The sequence below is a fragment of the Lissotriton vulgaris genome, chromosome 9 (assembly GCF_964263255.1).
Source record: "Lissotriton vulgaris chromosome 9, aLisVul1.2, whole genome shotgun sequence".
Classification (NCBI taxonomy): Eukaryota; Metazoa; Chordata; class Amphibia; order Caudata; family Salamandridae; genus Lissotriton; species Lissotriton vulgaris.
In genome coordinates, this window is record NC_141697.1 from 503,895,156 (window position 1) to 503,907,890 (window position 12,735).

The window sequence follows — 12,735 nt, forward strand, 5'->3', positions numbered from 1 at the left end:
CTGTCTGGAGCCCCCGGCACCTAGTGAGGGCTCCTTGCCACTGTGCTGCTCTGTCTGTCCCCAAAGCTTCTGTAGGGGATTGTATCACCATGCACTTCTTGGTTCGGACGAGGCCAGATCCCTTTGACTTTTAGATCTCACTGGAGTAGGAGCCTGATACTTGCCTGATATTCCACCTGATTCTTTGTGCTGGCCCACTCTACGGTGATGTGACGCATTGGATTGCCTATGACTCTTGGCTGCAGCCTCCATTGCTGCGGTGACCTGTGGCATTCCCCTCAGGGCACCTCATTTTGCCTGCTGGGCCCCTTCTGACTCCTGTGGGGGGATACCCACTGCTGTGCTTGGTGGCACCCCTCTGTGTGGTTCTGGAGGCGTTCAACAGCAGAGTTTGAGGAGTTTGCGGAGGTATTTGGGGGCAGGGCTGGCTCTTGGGTAGTGTGATTGGTGCAACTGCACCGGGCGTTAACTTGGGGTCGGGTGTCATTTTTTAAAATGGGTATTATCTTTTTAAAAGCACCCGCTGCCTCGTTCCTGGCCTCAAGCAACTTTCAGACATCAATTAAAATGTCAAAAGAAGTCCGCCTTCTTTGAAAGGGACCGGAGGTTTGTCTAGTGCAAGTTTTGACTCATCCTAAGGTAGCGCAGAGGGTTAAAATGCCTGCTGCTAAGAACGTTTAAAATGCAGATAAGGAAGTGCATATAATGTAAATGGGTCAGTGAGTTACTGCTTCTGTAAGAGAGCTCCTTTTTTTACTTGTCTTTTATAAGTCAAAATCCTAATACAGAACATTGAGCTGTTAGCTGTCATCCTAGAGCTGCATGCAAACTACAAGGTATATGTTAAAGCTATATGGTTTTTGCCCAATCTTTCATCATCCTAATCTTGTGAAAAGGGTTCATTTGGGTAGAAAACAATTCTTATTATGAAAGAGAACCCCTAACAATGATGTTTCATTTTAAATTATGAATTTGAACTTTTCCTGAATAAGACCTTAAACTATAATGCCTACCAGTATCGATGGCATGTCATTCCTACACTACACCTTGTAGTCCTGTCTGATGTAACATTTCCTATACACTGATTTACACAGATATGATTGTTTCTCAATCAATCAATCAGTGACACTTGTAGAGCGCGCTACATACCCGTAGGGTCTCAAGGCGCTGGGGGGGGGGGGGGGGCTACTGTTGGAACAGCCAGGTCTTCAGCTTCTTCCTGAAGGAGAGGTGGTCTTGGGTCAGGCGCAGGTCGGTCGGGAGGGAGTTCCAGGTCTTGGCGGCCAGGTAGGAGAAGGACCTTCCTCCTGTAGTCGCTCTTCGGATGCGGGGGACGGCGGCGAGGGCGTGGTTGGCTTATCGGAGGTGGCGTTTGGGTGCGTAGAAGTTGATCCGGCTGTTGAGGTAGCTCGGGCCTTGGTCGTGTAGGGCTTTGTGTGCGTGGGTGAGGAGGCGGAAGGTGATTCTTTTGTTGACGGGGAGCCAGTGAAGGTCTCTCAGATGTCCGGTGATGTGGCTGGTTCGTGGGATGTCGAGGATGAGTCTGGCGATGTGTGTGTGGTGCAAAGTTCTCTGACACCTTAGACTGGTACGAGTGTCGCTAAAAAACTAAATGAATCTGAGAGACTGGTTATGGAGACTTGAGGGGCACTGTAAAGGGTGCTAGTGAGGGAATCAGAGGCACAGGTGGTCATGGGGGGGTGCCAACAGACATTGTCACACAGGGCACCACCAGCGCTAAAGCCGGCCCTGGTTGGGGGTGCTGGCTTCCAGGCTTGGACTTTTTTTGCTGCACTAACGCCCACGGGGAACAGTGCTGGAGACAGCGCCATTCAGACATTATGACCTCAGGTTATAACTCACATTGATTTAAGGATTTAGGTGTGGCGTACAGATTTTTGATCATCCTCCAGGGCTTTCTTCTATTCTGTTGAGTGCACATTTACAGTTCCATGCTTGCAAAGAATTTAACTGCTCCTACTGCCATGGGTAAGTCTGACAAGACCCTACCCATACTTCAGTTCGAGCAGTGAAGAAACATCTAGGCTGCGCTAGGATGGGCGGCAATGCTGGGAACAGATGCAGATGCTTCGGCCTGAGCTGGGGGGAGACCTGTGCCAAATCGTGACTGTTATGCAAATCAGCCTTGCAGAGATTGATGTGAAATTCAATGCCTTCACTTACGTATGGATAGGATGCCAGAACACCTTGATAAACATGCAGAGCAGCTAGTTATGGTTGAGAGAAGTGTGTCGGAGGCTGAGGATGTACGAATCTCAATGGTGGGGGCACAGAAGTAGCCAGAGAAGACGATCTTTGCGCTGCATGCCAAGGTGAAGGACTTGGAGGCCCGCACTAGCTGGAACAATCTCTGTATTAAAGGGCTCACTGAATATACGAATATAGGTAATAAGGAGACCTTTGTGGAGAAGCTCCTTGTGGACCATTTGGGGTGAGAGACTTTCTCCGCTATGTTTGTTCTGAAGCGCGCTCACCATTCACTGGTCCCAAAGCTGATCCCTGGGGCTAGGCCCCGCCCGATTATAGCATGACTGCTCAATTATCAAGATGAGGCATTGAGCCGTTCCAGGGAATAACAAAACCTTCCGAATGAAGATGCAAAACTCTCGATTATTCCAGATTTTACACCACAGTTCCAGGAACCACAGTTTCTACCAGCTACAAGGAAACTACAGGAACTGAAAATTGACACTGATATGCTTTACCCTGCTCCCCTAGGGGTGACTGTCGATAAAAAAACAAAGATCTTCAATGACCCTAAAGGCTTGCAGCAATTTCTTAGACAACATGAGCTAGCGGGCAATAGACGGAGGGCCCTGAGGGCAGAAGGTGGTGAGTCGGGGGCCTCTGCTAATTTAGATGAACCTGGTCGATGATGATTTATCTTTGATCCTTTGCATGCCAAAAACCCCAAGGGTTCGCTCATTTTGTGCTAATGTGATTTGCATAGTTGTTTTCTTTAGAAGATGCTAAGATTTCTATATGTAACTCTGATGTTATGTTATAATATGTATGATATTGACTTGTATACAGGGTCATGGGGTGGGGTAACTTATTCCTGAATGTCTGCTCTGCTGCACGACTGGGGCAATTTCTATCTTATATGCGTCCCTCTGTTACTTTTATGTTACGGGGGAGTTCGATGGGCGTACTCTGCCTCCATGTGTTTGCCACATTGTTTTCAGAGGGCTTTGTTGATTGCGGGGCTGGATGGAACTGGGGGGATGTACTTTGCTGTGTCATCTGTTGGGGGGGCATAGCGTGGGAGGGGGTGGATTTTGGCATATCACATTAGTAGTATGGCACAAACAATGGTGTATACAGGTGGTTTTGTTGCAGCTTATCCACTTTTTCCCCATTACACGATATAGAAATGCCTGATGGGTTTGAGGACACAACCACTTCTACTAGGCACTCTTGATCCTAAAGTACGTTTTGTGGTTCTGTGATTCTGCAAAGACTATTTTGAGGTGTTATTAGTGGGGTCTACGGTCCAAACTATGACAATCCACAGTTTTATCATGGGCTCCGTGCAAAGCTAGCCCATTGCAATGGTATGCCTAAGATTTGGGGCGGCGACTTTAACTGCGTCCAGTCCCCCAATTTAGATTGTTCTCAGGGCCCGCCTCAGTGATTCTCACTGGCAGCCCGTGCTATAGCAGATGTGGCCAACCATTGCGGTCTGGTGGAATTGTGGCACTAAGGATCGCACTGTTTCCCTCAAGATCAGTGTCTCTCCAGAGCACTGAATGCAGAGATGTTCATCAATTTATTCGTGAAAGGTAATCAAAGTTCTGTTATGTAATTGATTTCATTCTTTTTATTTATTTTTGATTCATCACATGATCATTCTCATGGCATTTAAGCAAGTGGCCCGGTGGCCCAATGCATTTCGGGCTTTGCCCTTCCTCAGGGGCCGTGTAGTATTCTGAAAAGTGACCAAGTACAGTCTCAAAAGAAATATTCATGTACATTTCATATTGTGTACAAATTCATTCAGTACAAAGCATTTGTAGTCATGCAAAAAGGGAAAGAGGAGATTACAGTGTGAGTCATAAAATGTAACACGTTGTTCTTCATGCATATCTGAGAAAAAAATGTGACAGTGTGTCATGCAACAGAATTCACTGTAATTGATGTGTCTACGACTGTGTCGTTCATAAAACCATGGAAATTAAGGTGAGCGCATGGTGTGTCGGTATTTTTCGTAAATATGTGCTCTAATAGTGAACTGCAATAGCTGGTGAGGTGAACGTTCAAACCTGTTGAGGACATGACACTTTATCGGCACATAACAGCGAACACGCTACAGCGTTGATTCGCCAATTGACCAGGCTTTACTTTCTTTTTACAGGCTCATAGTTACCCGTTGAATTACATTGATTCACAGCCTCAACAGGTTTGAACGGTCACCTCACCAGCTATTGCATGTCAGTTCACCAGTAGAGCACGTATTTACGAAAAATACCGACACGCCATGCGCTCACCTTCATTTCCATGGTATTATGAACGACAACGTCATAGACACATCAATTACAGTGAATTCTGTTGCATGACACACTGTCACATTTTTTTTTCAGAATTTGCATGGAGAACAATGTGTTACATTTTATGACTCACACTGTAATCTCCTCTTTCCCTTTTTGCATGACTACAAATGCTTTGTACTGAATGAATTTGTATACAATATGAAATGTACATGAATATTTCTTTTGAGACTGTACTTGGTCACTTTTCAGAATACTACATGGCCCCTGAGGAAGGGCAAAGCCCGAAATGCATTGGGCCACCGGGCCACTTGCTTAAATACCATGAGAATGATCATGTGATGAATCAAAAATAAATAAGAAGAATGAAATCAATTACATAACAGAACTTTGATTACCTTTCACAAATAAATTGATGAACATCTCTGCATTGAGTGCTCTGGAGAGACACTGATCTCGAGGGAAACAGTGCGATCCTTAGTATTGTTCAACCCCAAGTACAGGGGGTGTTACTCCACGGGCACCACCTACCTATATAGACTTTTGATTATACTCAACACTGGTGTGCGTACCCTACTAGCCGCTTTTGGAATTGTGGCACTGCCGTTCTCCACAGGTTAGGGAATGCACACAATATTCTACCATTCATGACATGCATACAAGAATCGACTACTGGCTAATTTCAAGCTGTTAGCTGCTCATGGTCCAGCAATATGACATTTACCTCAAACATACTTGGATCACTCACCAGTACGATTCGTTCTTGAGTTGGAAGACCCACTACAACATGCGTTCTCTTGGCGCTTCCCGCAATATTCATTGTTGGACACTGTGTTCTGTTAGGAACTGGCAATGGAGATTGATAATTACTATAGCACTAATCTGGGTTCAGCGTCAAACTTAACAACTGTCTGGGAAGCTTTTAAAGTTTATATCCATGGGGTACCATCACGAAACATGCAGGTGTGCTCCGCTCAATTCGAGGCCACCTTGCAAGGCTAGACGGAGATTTGGCTGCTTAGGAACGCGCTCAAGGTGAGAGGGCACAGCAGGTGCTTCAGAGCACATCAGTGCCAAGTTGGCAGAATATAACAAGTTGGCTCAAGATGAAGTTGCGCACTTGGACAGGTATGCTACAGCTAGTCTTTATGGTGAAGGATAGCGACCAGGTAAGATTTTGGCCACCCTTGTTCAGTCTAGTCACGAAGATAGTGTATTATTACCTGTGAAAGACGAGCAGGGCAAGCCGGTATACGAGACCGGTCAGGGGATAGATCAGTTCTTCCGATAATACACTGTTCTTCATACTATGTATATCAAACTTGATAAACAAGCTGTAACTGACTACTTAATGCACATAACCATGAAGTGGTTGACTAATAATCATAAGGAGTGGGTTATGGCCCCTCTTAGTCCCAGGGAAATTGTTGCTGCATTAAACGATATTTCGAGTGGGAAGGTACGGGGCTCTGATGGTTTAACAGTGGCTTTATATAAGGCCTACTAAAATAAACTCATACCACACCTGGTTACCCTTTTTGAAGAGATGGTCCACGGCGGCCGTATGCCTCCAACAATGCACAGAGCCTTACTCGTCACTCTGCTTAAACCAAGTAAACCACCAGATCAACGTTCCTCTTATCGGCCACTTTCCTACTTAAACACACATACTAAACTTTTTGCCAAGGTTTTGGCCAATTGTTTGGCGCATTTGCTCCCCAATATTGTGGGGCCTGAGCAGTCTGGTTTTATACTGGGTCGGTCTATCATATATAACCTCCGTACTATTTTTGTGGTAATATCACACATTGACCTTGACGTTGCGTTGCCACGATTTTTCTTGACGCAGAAAAAGCTTTCAATTCTGTTGAGTGGGGGCTTCTGTTTTCTGTGTTACGACATGTGGGAGTGGGCGATGTCTTCCTACAAATTGTCAGGGTTCTCTATACGGAAGCATATACGCCTAAATGGTAGGGTATCGGTGCCGTCACGGTGTGTCACGAGGAGCACACAACAAGAATGCCCCTTATTCCCTTAATCTACACACTGGTTGCGCAGCCCATGGCCTAAGCGTTGCCCGAGTACAACGCTCATCCTGGTAATCGCTTTCCGCATTATAAACTTATCATAGCAGTGTATGCGGACGATAAGCTCTTATACGTTTGTGACCCCGACATAACCTTTCGCCAAACCTCAGACAGGTGGTGCACTTTGAGGCCAGTCCGATTTACGTATTACCTGGCACAAGTCACTTGTGTTTCCACTTTCCACTAATACGACGACTCCGGTGTCACTGGATTTTCCGCTTACTTGGACGACAAAGCTTATCCGTTATTTGGATATTCAAGTCCATACTGATCCAGAAGTTGTACTGCATGACAACTACAGAAGGGCTGTGCATCGCCTCACAGAAGATGTAGACCATTGGATTTGCTTACCCCTTTCACTGTGTGGTCGCATAGCCATTATCAAGATGGTAATTCTTCCCAGATATATATATATTTTTTTTTTGCAAATATCCCGATACTCCTGCCTAATACGTTTTTTTCAGACCCTGCGCGGCATATTAGTGAGATTGATGTGGGCTGGTAAGCAGCTGTGCGTGCGTTGGGATACACTCATGCTACCATACGAAAAGGATGCACTTAAGGCTCCATACCTGAAGGCTTACCAAAGGGAGGCACAATGTATATTTGCCTATTTCTCGCTTCATGGACCACCAGAATTGCCACATTTCCGCTTAGAATGAGATGTAGCATCTCCGCTATCATTGCACCAATAGTTATTCGATAGGCCAGTGCATCGGTTTCGTGAGATTGATCTTATAGGTACCACGCTGAGCCTTTGGAGGAAGTCATTGGACCTTCTGAAAAGACCCTTGTTTTACTCTCAACGACGACTCATAGAGTGGTGTCGGTTTCTGTTGGGGCAAGAAAGGGCTGCAGCGGAGGCACTCCATGGCCTTGGGACACGATATATGGGTGATTTATTTGAAGGAGCACTCTGCAATTGAGCAAGGTTTGTGCGCAGAACGAGGTATCGTCCATGCTAACACAATTTCATTATTACCAGACATGCCACATGATGCGCACCTTACTAGATGATTCCCTTGTAGAGCCACTGGAGCTTCCAACTCTTACTTATCTATTACAGACAACTTAGCCAGTACTGCAAAGCTATACTCTTTTTAACAAGAGGCCTGACGGCCTGAAATGCCAGGACCTACTGCGATTAGCAAAGGACTTGAGCATAGAGATCAGCAAAGCACAGCGGAATTATTGTTGCTGCGTGACTCAAACCCGCTCTCAAATGATCAACATAGACTGTTGCATTTTAAATATCTTAATTGGGTATATCACACACTGACTCGATTGTTTGAGTGTGACTTGCGTGAGGGCTTTAGGTGCTTGTGTTGTGGTCTGGATGGTGTTGGCTTCGCACACATGTGTCGTGGTACTGCCTTGAAGTGTACCACTTTTGGCTTGCGATATTTTAAACTCTGCAGGAGATCAATGGGTAGTTATTGATGGTTATTCCATTGATGGCTCTATTGGGCTACGTCGAAGATGTTTCAAAGACAGTTCAGCACCTGGTGGCCTTGGGTTTTCTTCTAGCATGCTGCAGGGTAGCAATGCGTTCGATGAAGGTACCTGTTCTCCAGTAAAGTAGAGGTACTCTGATGTGGTATTTTGCAATACTCAATCAGACACCTTACATGACCTTATGCCTACCTGTAGTCGCCCGAAAGATATATGGGGCCCATACCAACTGTACTTGGCACATGGGAGGAATGCTACAAGTGGGGAGGATGACATGAAAAATGCTGAATGATTTTCCTTGTGTTATGCCCGTATATGTCTGTATATCTGGAAAGCGCTGACCTGTATGCTGCTTATTGTCATAAATGCGAATATGGCTGTAATCCCCTCTCTTCGACACTGACCAATCACTTGCAGTGGGGCACTTTTTTTTACATCCTGAGGAGACCAGGGGATGTGGGTTTTCCTATGTTGTAAAACTATCTGTGCTTGTCAGAATGTGCCTTCCCCACCCCTATACATTTCATTTATACCTCACTTTTGTCTTACTAAGTATTTTTTTTGTGCCAGAAATACAAGAACTCATTGTTTAGCCGAGTAGGTATGGTAAAATGAAAATAAAGTAAAAAAAAAAAAAGAAAAGAAAACCTGTCAATGGATCATTGCTCAAATAAATCATCGCCATTCTGGAAACAGCGGATCACGCTTTTAACATATATCTGGATATAGGATTTTTAAATGCTGCTGAAAAAGGGAGCATAGGAGTCTCATTCTTTGGAATTTTGTGCAAAATGTCAGTCACTTTATAGTGGACATAAATTTCCTAAGATTGAGGCCTGTGCCTCAATATCAGGAAATAAAAGTAGAAGAAGCTCATGGTGTGATTGGTACTAAGCCATTCATTAGACTGGAGAAGTATCCAAATCACTTGCACCAAACCTATCTTACCAAAACCAATCCTGAAAAGTCTCTGCAACCAACTCTCTAATATCCTGATAATGGTCAAAACAACAGTGTTTGAACGCAGCAAATTGAACAATGTAATCATACTATTCATCTCAGTGTGATGAGCCAACATAGGCCATATGTCCACACATTACTATTTCTGTGCCTAACTCCAGCTTGTGTACAAAACGCTATGTCAAGGCATCTGCTAGAGCTTCGAAGGAAGTAACAGATTACCCCGCAGAACAGATACGTCTGCATGTGACACAATAGGGTGGGTCTGCTATGCTCCAACCTTGAAACTTGTCTACTGAAAGCAAGTGAAGCCATTGGTCTCAACTCACCCAGCTTTTATGTTCATGACAACCCACAGTTCAACTTTGTTTTTGACCACACACATCAAAAGAGTGCACATATGCACATGCAGTAACTACAGAAGCATACCTTCCCAGGGCTACACTGTCTACAAGTGCAGACCATCAACTAATTTGAGAGCACTTGCACGCCCAGAATCTACAGAGGAAACACACAGGAGACCAGCAGCACCAAGAAAGAGTGGAGCTGAACATCACAGTAAGGAGAATGGTGGTGAAATAGAAACTTCACAGTCCACAGCATGCCTCAATGTCTGAAAAGGGGTGGAGACGAGGGAGAACTGGATCTGTGGCTAGTTGTCTTAGTAGATTCAGGTTTACTTATTGTACATTGTCAACAGCATATAGAAGTTAACTTGTGAAAGTTGTTTCAATTCTCCAAAAGCCTGCAGGACTACAGTTTGTTCTCAATATGATTATTAATGAGGCAGCAACAGATTCACAGCTGCTCACCACAACTCATGTCTGCCCTCCACCATACCATTGCAACCTTTGAATTCATGTAGTCTGCAGGTCTAGAAGGAATCTGCACCAGACAAATGGAAAAGTGAACATACCTCGAAAAAAGCAATCATTTGTGGTGACTATCTGGGTTCTTTTTTTTAGTCATCTAGGAGGACGACGGCAGACCTCTATATAGCTCTTGTTTTAATCTAGCTTCTCTTTATTACAGTGGATGTGCAGGGGAAAGGCCATACAGACATTGCTATCTGTCCTTTGGCCAAGGCGGGAAGCTGGCAAACGGTCCTCAGCCACAGAGGCTATGCTCCCCTGTCCCTAGGTAGTGGATTAATGATCCCTCTACTCTTCTGGTCCAGAGTAAGCAAATTATTAGGAAACCCTTTTTCAGGCTGCCATTTTATGATGGGGTGGGAAGGAGCGTAATTCTCAAACCAGGAGTTTGTGGCTCCAACATTTGCTTCCACTGCCTCAAAATGGAGGAGTTAAATCTGCATATTTTTCGTGATGTTTGTGAGCAGGCCCTGCTAAATTGCAAACTTCAAAACGGTCAAAGTGAGAAAAAACATTTCAGATATTCTCTTTACATTCACAATTTGGGTTAGCAAACTGAACATGATAACCCAGAAAGTAAAATAGATTTTTTTGTATTTCCCAGCTTGGTTAAAACAGGTAGGGAATAAAAAAAAACTGCCAGAATATCCAAACTCTCCTGGCCTAATGCAGTATCACAACAAATCATCTTATGAAGACAGATATGCACCGATCGTCTTTCATGTGCACCTATGCGTAATGATGCTGTGGCAGCCATTTTAGAGCTGCTTGAAAAATAGTGCCCAAAGCTCATTTTTTTGGAAGGAGCGGCCTGGCAGGACATTTTAAGTGGGAAGGATATGCCCAATGTGGGTTCTTTGCTTGCTAAGCCAGTGGTTTAAAACTAGCCAGGGTGATGAGGGGGTAAAACCTCATAATTGGTCCAGGATGCTTGTTTTCCAGTCCAGGGAGGACCAGGCCTGGCAGTTAGTCTGGAATGTTCCCATGGGGATTTGCATATGGCTGGGTCTAAACTGGAATGGTGAGCAAAGTAACAATGGAATAACCCCAGATCTGTGACTGGGGCAAATGTTTGTCAATGTTCAACATTGAGTCCATCAATTTTTGGTGTTGTAGAACATTTCAGCTGCCGGCCTCCCAAAAATTAGAGGGTTTTTTATTTTTAAAAAGAGCAAAATGGAGAAGGTTGAGTTAGCAACACTTGAGTGGGTGGGTTGAGTAAGGGACAGCAAGCAAATGTGGAGGAATCACCAGGTACAAGATAAGGGTGCAGAAGAAACTGAGAAGTTTTAAATGTAGAAAAGGCTGAGTAGTACAGGGAGGGATGAAAGATACAGCAGACAAGCTTAGCGGAGAGCATGTAAACATATACATTTCCATGCTGTGCGGAAATAAAATAAAAAAGTACTTCCTTATTGAGGATCTGCCGCAGGATACAAGTAATCCATACAAAGGGATGATAAAAAAACTATTCACAAGGGGAGGGATTAAGGCAATCATATGAAAGAATGTCATAAAATAACAAGCAAGTGCATGAGATCGAAAAGACAGCCACCAAAGATAAGAAATGACCTACTGTACTGGTATGGTTCCCAATAGGACTTTGACAACAGACAACTAAAGTTGTCCAGACCTAAAAAGAAATGACACTGAACTCACCTTGATGTTAGGCAGGTAAATTAAACCACTGAAAGAAGTGAGGTTATTGTGCTCCAAATTCACAGTGTGAACACTACTGAACTGGTCCACTGGCACAAGATCCACAGTTCTGAATAGAAACAAAAAAAAATACTTAGTACAATAAGATGCAATTTAAGTCATAGAAATATTATCTGCTTACAGTGGTTTCAAGATAGTTCATTAAAGTTCAATGGCATTATGTAAACCTGTATGATCAATAGGTACACATCTACCTACCACCAAAACCATATCTGCTAATATTTTATTAATTCTTTTCAGACACAAATGTAGGCATCATACAGTTAGTTTCAAAGGTCAACATTCTTTTTAACAGAGAGACAGTTACAGATCAAGAAAATATTTGTTTCTTATAAAGTTAATAAATAAAAGGTAACCTCTTCCAATTTCGAAAACCATGCTGGTACGTGCAAAAAGCCATTTTGTTTTTCAAGTTGCCATTTAATAGGAGTGGTCTTAGGTAGTTCAGTCAATGTACCTATTTGCGTCTACCCTAGCATTGTGCCTTTTATTTAACATTTCTTGAAATGGCCTCATGCATACCCCATTTTTGGTATTTTTGAAATCTTTCTGAATGTGATTTTTATTTACATTCACAATAACACAGTCAAATGTCTAATTTACCTAGTGTATAATGCCTTTCCCTCATATATTTATTTATAAATGATTATACCTCTTGAGGCATAGTGTGACTTACAGAAGGGACCTGAGCCCCAATTGCAATATTAGATTAAATTATACGGAGGAAGACATGTGCGTGAATGGAAGATAATACCATAAAAGACAAAAATAAGCATGTCAAAAGAACTGGTGGTGACAGGGCCCTTTACCTATGAAACAGCTGCTACCAAAAAGAGAGAGTGGAGACCCTGTCACGGTAAGCCATCTGGGAGATTCTTCCAGGAAGATGGAAACCCTTGCAAAACAATGGGGCAGGGCAGCATAAGATTAGAATCCCTTTCAGTTTTATCAAATCTGTGTTTCTGAGGGCTTTGATGTCACATAGACCTTGAGGATGGACAGACTGTTTTAGTTGCAGAGCTTCGAAGATAAAGCAGGAAACCTTTCAAGTTGATTCTTGTCTCCAAAGGTAGCCAATGTAGTTTCCTTAGCACCAGGCACAATAAGGTTAGATTTATTTATAACGTAATTTTAGTA

At 43.7% G+C, this 12,735-nt stretch overlaps 1 protein-coding gene across 1 annotated transcript in view; it reads right to left on the minus strand.

Moving 5' to 3' along the window:
• The window catches only part of LRRC9 (leucine rich repeat containing 9), a 719,638-nt gene that overhangs the window by 158,213 nt on the left and 548,690 nt on the right, over window positions 1–12,735 (minus strand). Inside the window, exon 25 of the mRNA XM_086937964.1 lies at window positions 11,539–11,647. Within this exon, the coding sequence (XP_086794090.1) occupies window positions 11,539–11,647 (109 nt within the window). The remainder of the gene's footprint in view (window positions 1–11,538; window positions 11,648–12,735) is intronic.